Here is a 15,071-nt window from a genome sequence, read left to right on the forward strand (position 1 = left end):
CCCCAAAAAAAAAGACGGCTGCCTGCACACACACTTTGCTCTCAAAAACCCCATCTGATATTTGGTTCCTTTGTTATGACTGACAGAAAGTCCAGCAGTGTAGGTGGGGATCTAACAGCAGGGAGGGAGAGAGAGAGAGTGTGAAACCTCTGCTTAAACCCGTCTAGACATTTCTACTGTACCTTCTCCTCCCGTCTGTGGGGAACTTCCCCACTTTGGGAACCCCGGAACCAGACTCTCTCTTTCTTTCTCTCAAGTGGGTGGTCCAGTGAGCTGTTCGGGGCGGGGTCCTCTGTTCCAAACCTACCCTCGCTCCCTCTTGAAACATGCTTTAATAGAGAAAGTATGCAATGCATACTGCTCAGCTACAACCCCCAATTATACTGCAACTGGGGTATTCGTGACTGGACGTCTGGGGGGATCACACACATTTCCGATTAGAGGAGAGAGGGAGAGAGAGAGAGAGAGAGAGAGAGTTTACCCTTTCAATCCAACCAATGAGACGGTCGATACTCTGAGATTTTCAGAGTTGTGCAGGAGCACAAAGTGAGCTGACCGTGTGTGAACTTCCAGGTAAAGCTAGAACCGTCTCAAGGTAAGTTCCCTGCGCTCTCATTGTTGCATTTGGCGGTGAGCACTCAGTCGGAACATGGAGCCTATAGCCTGGGTGTATGTATGTGTGTATGTCCATGGCTGCTTTGAAAGGAGAGCTTTTGCACCTGTGTTCCTCGCCTTTGTCCCTCTCGCTAAAGTTTCTCCAGTTTTTCGGTTCATCCACTTCGGCGGACCTGTTATCACTAATGAAAACAGCACATACAAACTATTGCGCAAGTGATGTGAGCAGGGGGATGTTGTGAAGAGAGCACCGACTTTAAACACTGACGGCCTCGACTGTTGTTTTGGCGTTTACATGCGCTAGATACTCAACCCATAGTCGGGAAGGTTTGAAGTCATGCAGGAGCGCTTCACGCACCTTCTTAAAAGGCTGTAAAACAAGGTGTTTTTATGGTTGCAATTGCCGCCCATATGCAAAAAGTACATTCAGTCCCAGTACTAGACTGGCAAACACAGACTAGTTAAGCGGGCGGTCTGCCGCTGCAGAAGAAGTGCAGGACGCTTGTTGTGTTGCTCCTTACTCCGTTTAGAAGCCACGAAACGGCGTCGTTTGTCTCGTTTGGCTTTTACTCGTTTCAACAAGGACGTATATTTCTAAAATGACTCCGACTTCCTGCTTCAGTTCGCCCGTTTTGATAGGCTGTGTTGGCAATTAGATTTTGGCACATTCCTCCCAGAGCTAGACCTTACGGTGAACGACCACCTTAGGACATTACAAGCAGCATTTAGTCATCTATCTATCTTAATACAAATGAACTAATCGTCCTTTGAGAAATTCCCAACAAATATGATTGGAGGATAGGCCACATGGTTTGTCATAATCAATCAGACAATCATTTTGATAACTCATTTATACTTTCAGTCATTTTTCGAGAATTGTTGCCTTTCTTGGTCATAATGTGATTGTAAACTTGTTATCTTTGACAATTCAAGATGCCAACATGGTTTTTGGGGGCTTAAGGGGCGTTTTAACTATGTTGTTACATTTAATTGACCAGACAATTACTGAATTAGGAAATCACTGACATGTCCTTAATAATAAATTGATTATTCAGTTGGTAAAAAAAAGAAAGAAAAGTTTTGCCTGAAGTCCAAATAGTTTCTTCTTATGTTTTTTCATGTATCTGTGCCCTATAACTCAAAACCGAAAAGTATTTTGTTTACAATAAAATGAGACACAGAGACTGCCATCAATTATGAAAAAAGTTCCAGGTTCATTTCTTGTGTATGACTATTTTATAAATCAACTAAGCATTGCAGCTCTGAAGTTCACTATATAGGTTGCAATCTTAGATGTGTGAATAGTTTGTCATGTTTTAATGATTTTTTCCATTAAAAATAAGTAGTTTATTTTTTGGGTGTCTAAGTTCCACACGTTTCAAATAAAGGTTGTTGCAGCATCAGCACGCCTACAGCATGCACAACCTCATTGAGAAATACCTCACAGAGGACAGATGGAAAGGCAGCGTACAGCAGAGCAGATGCAGATTTTGGATGGCAGATTGAGTTGTGAATATCTGTGCTACTTTTAGTTTCTGGACACCATTCTCATGTTTCCCTGCGTCTGCCAGACCCCTGTCTGTGTTTCCAATGAACCTGGTGCCAAGGCTAATGTATAAGCAGTTCCCACGCTCACTACTGGAAAATGATCCTGTGTGATTCTGATTTATCCTTTCAATTATATTAAGCACTGATGAAAACTCACGGTTGTGATTGTGCAAAGAAAACATTTTGAATAGAATTTGTGGAAGATGATTGCTTAATTCATAAGTTTGCAATACTTTGTTTTTTTACTCTCATCTTCTCCTCTTTAAGCCCTTGAGGCTGCTTCTCCAGGCTTTGATGCCCACACTCTTTGAAGCAGGTGGACAGACACAGGCATGAGTAATCGTGGGACCAAAGAGCCGTCTCCCGAGCCGAGCACTGCCCAGTCTCCTCCTGAGCCTCAGCGCAGGGGCAGGGGTCGGCCCCGGAAACAGCAGCAGGTAAGGCTCCAGTCTTTAAAAAGATCAGATGAATCAGGTCTACCCTAGATCTTAAATCATTAAGTATCTAATTAAAAGGTGCTTCTGGGAAACAAAGCTAGTTAATTATGGGTCAGTGTCTCCTGGCTGTAAAGAAACAGCTCATGCAAAGCAACGTTTTTCAATGGTTAGTTTAACATGTGTTTTTTTCTGTGCAGGAGCCTGTTGGGCCACCGACTCCGAAGAGACCGAGAGGACGACCCAAAGGCAGCAAGAACAAAGGCCCCAAAACTGCACTGAAGGTTCTAACTGATTTATAAGCTGTCAATAAATACATGTATTTATTTGAGAAAGAAAGAAATGATGCTCTGAATTTCTTAACATTAGAAAATATAATAGAAAGATATAATCATAGTGACATTACAGTCATCTGTGATTTCTTACTCTAACACTCAATAACACACACAATATTTGTCTTACAATTGATGGAAATACTCTCTATACATTTTGTTTCCATTTATAATTTTTGGAAAAACTAAGATTGATGTCATTTGCACGGCATTTAATGGAAGTCAGCATTCATCATGATGAGGGCAGTGTCAGCTGAAAACAGAGAAAAGAGCAGCTGTTAAATCAGTGCAGTATTTTTGTCTCACGCCTGTTTGTTAGTGATATCTATTATTGTTCTGAGGAATGAAAGATTGTCTTACAGAGGGATGTCTCTCACTTAACATTGATAAAAGTGGTTAAAGATACGACAGCACATGCTTAAATACTGAAAGTCAAAGTAGATCTTTGAGGCACATGTGAAGTCAATTTGCAGTTTACAATTTTACTCATCATCTTTTAAACTATCACTTTGTATATCAACAGTGTTTTATGTTGATATAAGCTCCATCTAAATTGGTCCATCTTTCACATCTATGCATTCATGATAATGATTTTTATCTTAATATGTATGTACAATAATCAAAAACTCTGTAATGAAGTATATTGCATTGTGAACATTACTTTTGGTACTTGAAAATATTTTGAATGCATGACTTTTAATTATACAATTTTAAACATCTATTTCTAAAGTAAATAATTAGTACCATTCTCACCAAAGGGGCCTTTTCCAATAATGTAACATTAAAACAACACTTCTAAATCAACCACTACTTTAAAAACTAAAATCTCAGCCTATTTTTTATATTGTGTATTTATGTTGTTTTCAAAATAAACTAAAACATGTGTGGCAGCGTGTTTAAAAAGTGTTGACATTGTTGAATGACAGCTGTGAAATATCAATTTACAGTACACTTATGATCACATGTACTCAGATATAGCATCAGGAGCCACATTGCTGTGTGCATTGATATTAAAGATAGTTTAGAAAAAAGCTACCCTTTGCTATTTTGTCAAATGTTCTCTTAAAGTTGAAGTTTATTTTCAGAGGCTTGTTGTAGCAGGAGTGAAAGTTGTTGTGGTGCCCCTGCTGGCAGATTTCCCGGTTGTCTGTGCATTTGTAGCAACACTCTAAACAATTGTATACAGATAACATATATTTTTTTATTATAGACTTTATTTGTTTCATCGCTATCTCTGGAAAAAAACATTAGTTTCAGGCAACTCCACCGATCTATTTACATCTGAAACATACATTGGTATGTATGTGCCTATTGTAAAACATGCCATAACCCACATACATTTTTTTGTTTTTTACAAATTAAGGGAAATCCAGCATTTTTCTGAAAATGTGGATATAAAAGCAAAATATTCAATGAATATGTGTATTTTTGGTATTTTCATTCGATTGTTGAAGATCATTTAACTTTGCTTGGTAGAGTTCCTCATTTATACTCAGACAGACAGCTCTTCATATTCTACAGAGGGATACTTTGACTTAAAGAACTGTTTGTATTTGTATTGCAGTTTACTTTGTTCTGGCGACAAAGTAATAAAAACTATGATACAAAATGGCAATGCATAAAACCCTAATCTTAGTTAGAGCTGAAAGTATGCCAGGATTGTTCAAATGTGAAACATGGTGTTAACCATTCGTCTGTTCTTCCTCAGAAAGTAGAGCCCGTTGGTGAGAAACGTCCGCGTGGGCGACCGAGGAAATGGGTATGGAGCAATCACTGACAGTTGTGTCCAAAGCCTTCAAGGTGTCTCCTTGAGCTGCAGGGCCTTTGTATTCATGATATATTCATTGTGTTTCCTCTCTTACCGCAGCCCCGGAAAGTAGTACAAGTAGCTGAAGAGCAGCAGGTGAGGGGGAAAAAAATCTTTTGATTCTTGTGATTTAATTTGTTAAAATGACTGAAGTAAGATCTCTAATCTAACAAAATGAGCAGAAATGTTGCAGATTCTTTAAATGATTACAAAACATTACATCCTTTTTAAATCTAAGCATAAGCCCTCTATAATTAAATACCCTTCCACTGCAGTCTTTTTGGTAAGTAACACATAGCAAATTACTTTCAATACGTTTTTGAATTAGTCACTTACTAGATATCACATTGAACTGTAAGTCACTGAGAGTCTGTGACAATGAAGAAAGACATCCTCTGCTTCAGTAGATCAGGCATTTCAGTTTGTGTCACACATCTTACTTTTTCACTAAATCAGTCTCATTTATAATGAGGGACTTTTGAGAGCAGATCTCATTTAACTATTCATGAATATCTTCTGCTTGTGTTCCTATTCAAACCTGAACTACATTCAAAAGTCCTATGGGCCCATTAAGTTGGTTCTGCAGCCAACAAAGTATTGCCTTCAGACAGTCTATAGTAACCAATTTATTAAATATACCTAACCAACACTGCAGTGCGTTATATTGAATGTTTTTAACAAAAAACATAAAGAGAGAGAGCATGATGACAAAGTTATTGAATTACCAACATAGTTATCCACTTTGATGCATTATACTGCTGTAGTTTTGGCTAGATTGATCAAGTAAACTCACATGTGATTCTTAAGTATTGCATTTTTATATTTGTTTTTTCATAATTTAAAAATGTTTTGAATGTAAAAGAATCATACTTTATAAGTATCATATACTTCTTTGGCAAACGTCTCCATAATCACAAATCCAACACAGATTAAGAAAAAGCTTCTTTCCTCCAGCTTGTGCAGCACATACAGCTAATCCTTTGCACTGCCCTGCACATTGAAAAAATGAGGATTAGAACAACATGGCACATCGCTGCTAACTACATATTTACTTTTGTATGTAATGATAAAGAAACAGTTCTTTGAGCTATGTGTTAATTGACTTCACAAGGATATGACGGGTTCTAGGAAATGTAAAGACGGCGGTGCTGAATTCCCCAAATACACCTCCAAACATCCTTTCGTTACATCCAGTTTTAGTGGGTGCACACCCAGTGTTTCTGAGAAACGTTAGTTCTTTAAGCCACCTCGTTCATATTTCAAACAAAGAATATTGCACAACGTGTCAGTTCTCTTGATGCCCCTCGTCTTCCTTATCGCATCCTCTCCTCTTCAAGAACTGAAACCGTTAAGATAGACTCCCTTTTTCAGACGCACGCACACGAAGGGGAAGAATGAGTCAATGTAGAGAGGGGAAACCTGATCTAACTGTTCTCTTTCTCTGTCTACTTGGTTTCCTGACCTAACCGTCGTCTTCTTCGCATTTCTAAGTCTGACAGCTGGACCTACTTCCCCGCACGCAATCACTGAATTTTACACTCATTATTGTATTCTCGTGCTCTTTCTAGTATAGATTCATTATCTTGTGCATTATGAGTCACTAGACTGCGACAACACACAAAGTGATGGTGTTTTTTGGCCTTGTGCTGTTCCAGGGCTCTTCAGAAGAGACTGAGGATGATCCCTCGCAGCTCGAGCCTCAGACATCTCAGGTTCCAGCGCAGGAGGAAGGGGAGTAGATGGGATGCCTTTCGACCTACCTCAAGGTTTGGCCTCAAACAAACAGGGGTCAGGGGTCTGACCCCTTTCTGTGATGGGAATTCAGGAACACACACATAACCACACAAAAAGAAGTCATTGCAGACAGTTGTTTCTTCTCCCGATATGATACTGTACCCTGGTTTTATTAGTTCGCTGTAAGAGTTTGATGAACAAGCTCTGTTTTTACTTCGAATAATTTGATCTTTCAAAATAGCTTTTTTTTAGCAAATAGTTTGACATTTTGGGAATTGTGCTTGTTCACTTACACCAAGAGTTGCATCAAAAGATTGATACCAATCTCATATCTGTACGGTTACTATTAAGCTACTACCAGAAGCTGGTTAGCTTAACTTAGCATAAAGACTGATAGCAGTTTTTAGTTAATTGTTCACACAGTTACTGCAATGTGCCTTTCGAGTTTTAAATGTGTAAGGTAAAATGTTCAACTTCAGACTGTGTCCAGTCTGAATGCTTCGCTTAAGATTCATTGTTTTTTAGAAATCTTCTTATCTAACTTTTGGAAAGGTTGCCAAGAAGCGTATTTACCCAAAAAGTTAAACTATTGCTTTAAGGATGCCCACTCTCTTAACCTCTCTGCTTGTCTCTGAGCGGGTGTGTGGACAGGATTGTGGGTTAAAATTGAGAGAAAAAGGAACTAACCTTGACTGTTTTATTGAAAGAAAAATCTAAATCAAGTGTCATGAATTCTCATATGAAATGGGAGCAAGATGGTGACATTTTTTGTGATGTTACAATATAAACATGGTGCTCTGAAGTCATTATTATAAAAGTAGATGTGAAAGATTTTATTCCAAAAGGAGATATCCAGTTTGGGAGAAAAGAAATGTCTTATGTTCATTACTCAAAGTTAAAAAGTAATGCATAACAATTACCAATTGTATTTCCTCTTCCACCCTCCAGCAAGTAAAAAAGCACCAAAAGGTTTATATGGATGTCTTGTTTTGGAAAGAAACCCTTCATATTTACTTTAGTCAACAACATTGTTGGCATGTCATTTTACCACACTCAGGATTTTACTATTACAGTGCTTTTACACCATATTGAAACCTCAGGTACTAAAATATTCAGGAACATGTTGTCAGTCTACTCAGTAAAAATGATTGTGCTGTGTTTGTTGTGCATTTCTGATTTGTGTTTGACATTACCAGTTTGCCTTGACACAAAGACCTCATTTAAACCTCAGATGCCCTCAGTTTCTTAAACTCTCATACTACCTCAGTAACAAAAAACATCGCAACAAAATAACTTTTCACTCCCTCTGCAGCAACAACGACACACACACACACCCTCACACAAACACACAAACACACACAAAGGGTTTTCAGGCTTACACACAAAAGCACACATCACACACCAGCAGAGGATTTTGCGATTGGTGTACAAAAAAAGCATCATTGTAATTTTCTTTAAAAAATGTATTTGTTAAAAGCTGAAGTGAGACTCCTGGGAAAACAATGCATCCAATAGTTTACAAAACAACTTGATAAAATACTTGCTTTTTTAGGGTGTACTTCCTTATGAAATACTTGTTTGTTTTTTGGGTATTTCTCATTTTTTCTACATCATGGTTTTTCTCATTCGTACACTGTAAATTGTATGTGGGACACTCTTAATAAGTGTAATTACAAAAAAAACAAGGGCAGCAAATAACTTCAAGTTGCTGAAATACATGACAAGGTGGAAATAAATGGTGGAAAATAAGTAAATAATATTTCACACTGCATCTTTAACCGTTCTCTTTGTTGTTCTACTCATTTATGAAAGGAAAAAAGGTTGTTCCTTCATTTTTCTATATGGTCGTTATAAGAGACTTTTAGTGACCCGCAACAATTGGGCTACTATGTGATAGTAATGCTGATCGCAAAAATATATTATACCAGAAGAATAAGTATACATTTGTTAACAAATGACTCATTGATCAACCCATAGTTGTTAATTAAACTTTTAATTTGTGGTTCTTCTTTCTAACTTGTGGTTTCAAGTCATGCAGATAGTTTTGTTTTTTGACCAGTTCTGAGATATGTGTTTCTGAATCTCAAATACAATGGAAATTAATGGAATTCGATTTGTGGTCAACGCTTGTGGGGTTTAAAAGAGAAATAAAACAATCTGAATGATGTAAAAAACACAGTTTAAGGGTAACCCCTAAATATACTTGTTTATCTTTAATAAATCATCATAAATAATCACTCAGAGTACTTGGTAATAATGGTATTTCAAAGTATTTTTTCTATAATTTCCAATTGTTTAGTTAATTAAAAAATAAAGAAGTTTCCAGGTTCCAGTCTTTTAATACAGTAACGTTTTTAAGACCTTGGTGGTCAATATTTCTGCCCTTAAACTGACAGTAAGCTTATTTCATTTCATTTTTCATATCACTGATGGTATGTAATATCCCCATTTGTGTATGTATTTCAGCATTGTTGGGTAAATTGCTGCCATGGAGCTTAATGAATTTACAGACAGTTATGTTTTATTGTACAACTGCATTGACGTTACGTTTTGCCCTTTTGGACTACCTCTAAAAAAATGAATAAGCCAAGGACGTCTCTGAAGAAAGTCTTTGGCTAGTGGTGTCTGACCTTTTCCACAGAACCTGCAGGAGATGTGGATCATGAAATCTTGAAATCATTGTCTAACTAGTACTGTTGTAGTCCACTCATCTCGCAACATTCACGTCACCATAATTAACGTAAGTCAGCCTGAAGGGCGCCTCTTAATTTAACTACGGCTGGGTTAGTGTTTGTTGTTTTACACAAGCTGTGTCTGGATATTTACTCTCGATAAGGGGACAACGTTGTTCTGTGATCTTACTGATAGTACATACAGTACTTGATCCATATTCAACTATTGAAAAGTTGAAGTGTAACTTGAGAAATCATCTTTTATGCCTTACTTTTAACACCATTTTGTAGTTATGTTATTGATGTGTCCTCATCCAATACATTAATACAACTCACAAACCTGTGATATATGTTTTGTAATGATTCTTTACCATGTGATTTGTGTTATTCTGCTTCTTTATCCCTTATCAATAAAATATCACACCCATCAACTCTTTTGTCATGGGTTTGTACATCAAAACCTTTTTTCTTTCAAATTGGTTTAAATTGTTTTAATGTATACAGATGGTAACAGATCTTCTTTGCTCAATAAAGAGGAAACAAAACAGTGAGGGACTCCTCACTTAAGGATGAAAAAACATCCAGAGTTCAAGCTCATCAGAGACAAAAGACCACAAAATCATTAAAACACAAGTGTGCATTTCTCCCTTCAAACATGGAAGTAGATATTGAAGCTCAGAAGAACTTCACTGAAAAGCTACCAAACATTTTAACAGCAATGACGCAACATGATTCAAGTGCATCCCACTGCATTTGTGTACCAAATAATAAAAGTGCAAGATCATATGATTCCTACCATTATACTCCCTTATCAAACATGCACCCTACAATTTTTTTTTGAAAACCACTTCGTCCTGTGTCAGAGTGATGAAAATGTCCTTCAAAGCCACAGTTGTCCTAAAAACACTCCAGCTTTCCCTTAGTTTTTCTTCCTGAGAGACAGTCTGTTTCTCGAGCATCAAACTGAAACGAACGAATGGAAGAGAGCCGTTAAGCGTTGAGAGCTTTTGCTACATCTGTGAAGACCAGACGACTGGGCCTCTGTGTCGTCCCCTGGGAGGTTGTGAGAGTCTGCAGGGGAGACAGATGGGACATAAAACTGTCAGTGACATCAAGATCACATGTTGGCTCTAGTCTTTAATTGTACAACTCAACTTGGAAATGATGATGATAGCTAGTTGCTCATTTCAGGACCATCAAATAAGTGAAATGTGACTGATAACTGAAACCAGAGAAAATGTGTTAGGGTCAGAAGCCATGTGCAAAACCATGGTATGCCAACTGTTTAGGGTTCATTTGTATATACATACTCTCATTTGTACTAGAAAATGTGTGTGATTATGTATAAGAATATTAATAAGGCAAACCTCCATTCTAAAATGTAGCTAAATGAATGTAATGCAGATGTACATATAGCCACATAATCGTTGTATGCCAGTGCCAAAGACATATTTGTATTTTATACAAATATAATGGCCGTGTTTGAGATGCAGTTGAAAGCTATGAATGAGATTTTGAGTTTAAGTTCATCTTAAGAAAAAATAAAACTAATTCTTTAAGTTTGTTTCTTTATAACTACTTTGTGTGTACACATACATGGATGGATTTGATTTGAACATAAAATGAGGAAATCTGTTATGATCGGAGTATTAAGTTGAGGGAGCAAAAAAAGGAAAGGACGAAAGATAGTATGACTGAGTGTGATTGTGTGTGTCCTCTGTTAGCATACTCTAATACAAATGAGATCTTATAATATGACAAACATCTAACTTGTTTAAGTTTGATGAACGGAAACAATGAGAGAATTAGGATTGGGAGGAAAAAAGAGCTTTAGAGAGATGTTTCAAAGACACTCAGCTGATACTTTACCATGCTTGCCTTTTACCATTATGCCATTGTCAAAACTTAAAAGAAATCAAAAGAAAATAATGATAAGTTTTGACAGGAAAAACATGGACATTAAGAGATAACATATAATAGTGGAATACAAAAATAAAATAAAGCACATATGTACTGACATGTCAACAAATAGAGACTCAACTAAACACTGGGGAATTTTGATAGAAGTTTGTTTGTTATCTATGACAGGAAACACTGTTTATGTCATTGTAACTTGGTTATCGTGGCTTTTGCGGTCCTCCCCACTTGTGGTCTGAATAGGAGCATTTATTCTAGATAAGACAGAGAGATAGGACATTGGTTCCTGAGAGACCTTGGCATTGGGACCCGCGAGGCTGCCGTCCCGGCCGTGATCCAGTAGTTCCTGTTCCAGCAGGTCGTCTTGTTCTTCAGCCGGGTCAAAGCTGTACATGGGCATGAGCTGGTGCCTCAGCTTCTCCAGCCTGTAAGACAAAAGTTGAGAGGTGAAGTGAAGTCAGCATTTAGGTGAAAACAAATGTTGCCTAGTTGCACTGTTGGTTTAAAATGTTTGTTATTCGCTAAACGCTACTAACTGGATTTTGACACAGGGCCCCTCTTCACTACTCTGCCACATAATGACCTAAAACTGCCAGAATTCTCTTGGTTGAAACTATGTTTTAGCAGAGATGGAACAAGAACACTATTTTAATTCAGCAAGGGCAAAACTACAGTGTAGAAATACTCTACAACACATATAAGTCCTGCATTCAAAAGTGTACATAAGTAAAAGGAAAAGAATAAAAATATAGTTAAAGTACCAAAAGTAAAATTCCTATTTTTATTAATGCCCCATTTCCGAAGGAATTGTATGCTTAATCATGTTTTATTATTATAGTAACTGTTAAATAAGGAGCTTTTTTTTGTTTAGTTTTTTTAAAAGGTACCATGAAAACGTCCAGATAGTTTGTGGATTTCAACATGGGAACCTGTAATAATACTACATACATTGTTTTATGATTATATTTTTGCATCATGGATCTGAATCTTCAAATTAACTAAAGTTATCAAATACATTTAGTGGAGAATGAGTATAATATTCCCTCTGAAATGCACTTGATTCAAAGTTTAAGGCTGCAGGACATTGAAATAAAAGTTTTATTGTAGTACAGTACTTAGATAAATGTATATAATTACTGTCGGAAAATAATACTGATTGGCATGTTATAAACTAAGGCTGGTTGTAATAAACTAAGGCAGGTTGTGGAATCAGCTAAAATAAGTATTTGTAAACGTACCGCTTCCGTTTCCGAATATACAGCATCTAGGATGAAGAAAAACAGATATAATGACAAAAAGGCGGTGGATTTAAAATAAAACAACAAAGTAAATTACTGAGTGCAAGTATAAACACAGAACAGTATGTGTGTCAAGACAAATACACACTTATTGATATAAACAACATCGATTTGGTCAAGGAGACATTCCAGTTCATTTAGAGATTAATGCTACTTAAGAGACAATATCTAAATGATTTCTTACTATTGCCACTGCCAAGCCGATGACAGTGATGATGCCAAAGGGTACGAGCACCATTCCCATTCCCGAGCCCTCCATCACGGCCTCTGGGAACGAGGTGGCATTGAAGCTGGTCTCGTTTGCTGTGATAGTAACAGTCATTAATGTCGTTCTGGAGGTGACATTGTCTCTGACGCCCTTGCTCGTCGAGAGGAAGGGGATTGCTGTGGTCGTGGCAGTTGTGGAGAAAAAACTTGGAGTTGTCTTAGCTGCAGTTACGGCCATGGTCAGGTGCAACACTTTTAACTGAAGGATGTATTTTGGTTCTTTGTGTGGACGTTGCTGTGTCGCTCAGCCTCTAGTGCGTCTCATGGTGGACACAGGTGACTTCTCTCTGGTTTGAGCATTGATGGGGCTTTGCAATTTCATCTGGAGAAAAAACTAAAACAAATGTTTATGATTAATAAAGGGTTATTGTAGGAAGCATGAATAAAAGGTAAAGCGTTCTTTTAACTGCAGCCAAAAACTAAAATATGTCCAATTTGCTTCTGTGCACTGATTATTCTCAAAATGGTTGAATTAAAGAAAATTCTGTTCTGAAACATCTCAAGCTTAATTTCAGTTGTGGTGGATGTTTTTGGGCAGGATGTGGGTAGCAAAGGCAGAGAAGTGGCATAACAAACTTGATAAAATACCAAGGAATACTAACCACTTAAACTGTAACATGCACTGGGAGGAAATGTGTTGGCAGCTCTTTCAAAACGGCAAATTTAAACTTACACCCACACACGCTACCACACACACTTCCATAAATATCCACTACATCCAGGTACATGTGGCCTACTTCACACCCACACATACTGTAAACATCCCATGAGAGACAAGCAATGCATCCTGAGGATTTACACATGAGTTTTAAGACATTTCCTTTTAAAGCAGAAACAAGACACATGATCCATTCCTCTCTCCTTGGTGCATCCTGTCTGCTTGTGCCCCTAATGAGGACCATGTGCAGCTGAAGCAAACAACCAATGAAAACCAAAGACTGGATTTAGTCATTGCTAGTTGTCTAGTTAAACATTCCTGCACAGCAACCAGACATGAGCATGCAACGTCTTTGTTTGAATGATGGTATGACCTTATTACTGTGTTACTGGTGTTATTTTTAGTTGAGATGCACTGTATCTAAGCAGTCCTGTCCAAACAACTGAGCTCATAATCCTGCCAACGTGACCAGGTCCTACTCCATGTTCCCTCTCAGATTAGAGCTGCATACGTACCTTAACAACATGCATGACTTCAGATGTGAGCTACGGCAGGCCAGGGTTAGCTAGAGAGGGGAAAATGTCATTGGAAGAGGCAGCATTTCCTCCAGTGGCTGCCCCTCCTCCTATTCTGCTTCCCCCTTTAGCAAAACAGGCACTGCACAGGCTGTTTACATTGACAAAAACAAAGCCATTTTCTGTGAAGATGGACTCCACACACCAGAGTAACCCTATTCCAGCAGCCTAAAAAAGATCCCCTTCCCATTCTCCGGTTTCCTCTTCGGATCAACCCCCCTCCGCTTTGCCCTTTCTTGTATTTCACACAACAGAGGCTGCTCCAGGGATGCTGCAAACAGAGATCAGCGCGGATAACTCCCTCCCCCGCAGCCCTGTGATTGGTCCAATGGCTTCAAGTGAGAGATGCAGTTGGCTCCTTCAACTGTCTGTCTGGCTTTGCAGGGATGAGAATGGGATTTAATGGCTCTGCACACCAGATTCTGTCAGACCCAAGTGAATGACTGCATCCGGGTGGAAACTCTAAGGAAATTAACCCTGTCTTGTCTTTTCTTTGACTCTTAATAATCTGACCATAACAAAACAAGCAGTATTTGTAATTCCCCTAAAACTGTTATGTGTCTCCTGTAGAATATTCAAATTACCAGTGTATTTGAAGCACGATCAAGCATTACAAGTAAATCAATTATATTCTTTCATTTATTTGTATTAGGCCTGCCGATAAAAATGGTGCGTTGATGTTTATTAGGATGCATTGGTTGACGTTATATTTTGTATTCTTCCAGTGGGATATAAGATAAAATGTACTTTATTGATCCCAAATTGGGAAATATTTTCATTGCTGCAGCATAAAAAAACAAGGCATTGCACATCATTAGAAATTAAAAGATTAGAAATAAACAATTCTAAAATATAAACATCTACAAATATAAATAAACCGGCCTTAGAGAGTAGAAAATACAGTTGACCGTGAAGATAACAAATCTATAAACTATCTGATAAATAAAACACTATTGAAGGGCCAATTTTCAGTTAACACAATATAAAGCAGGATATTATTTACATTAAGTGTGTAATGAATGGAGAATTAAATTAAATATTCATTTTGAAGTTAACCAAAGAGAAGCTATGGAGCAGTTAGTTCTCTGACAGCCAGAGGTGATTTGTTATTGCACAACCTTATCTTATCTTATGTGATTGCACACATTTCAGTTTGTTAAATATGTTAAGAACTTTATAATGAATGTACTTGTTTTATAATTGAGTGAATGTAA

The 15,071-nt window shown here is 37.7% G+C and overlaps 2 protein-coding genes across 2 annotated transcripts; one reads left to right on the forward strand and one right to left on the reverse strand.

Annotated features, from left to right (window-relative positions):
- The first annotated feature begins 389 nt into the window (after positions 1–389).
- On the forward strand, positions 390–9,849 carry LOC104956352 (high mobility group protein HMGI-C). The gene is made up of 6 exons (XM_010783833.1): positions 390–595; positions 2,431–2,600; positions 2,798–2,881; positions 4,638–4,688; positions 4,797–4,832; positions 6,392–9,849. The coding sequence occupies exons 2-6, from the start codon at positions 2,496–2,498 to the stop codon at positions 6,473–6,475; spliced, it is 360 nt and encodes a 119-aa protein (XP_010782135.1). The 5' UTR covers positions 390–595; positions 2,431–2,495; the 3' UTR covers positions 6,476–9,849.
- On the reverse strand, positions 8,272–14,140 carry cunh3orf18 (chromosome unknown C3orf18 homolog). Its single transcript, XM_010783832.1, has 5 exons — positions 13,798–14,140; positions 12,542–12,958; positions 12,298–12,323; positions 11,355–11,484; positions 8,272–10,213 (listed from the first exon to the last, which is right to left on the reverse strand). The coding sequence occupies exons 2-5, from the start codon at positions 12,800–12,802 to the stop codon at positions 10,133–10,135; spliced, it is 498 nt and encodes a 165-aa protein (XP_010782134.1). The 5' UTR covers positions 12,803–12,958; positions 13,798–14,140; the 3' UTR covers positions 8,272–10,132.
- Between the last annotated feature and the right edge of the window lie 931 nt (positions 14,141–15,071).

This window comes from Notothenia coriiceps, unplaced genomic scaffold, assembly GCF_000735185.1.
Source record: "Notothenia coriiceps isolate Sejong01 unplaced genomic scaffold, NC01 NC01_scaffold00025869, whole genome shotgun sequence".
NCBI classification, from domain to species: domain Eukaryota; kingdom Metazoa; phylum Chordata; class Actinopteri; order Perciformes; family Nototheniidae; genus Notothenia; species Notothenia coriiceps.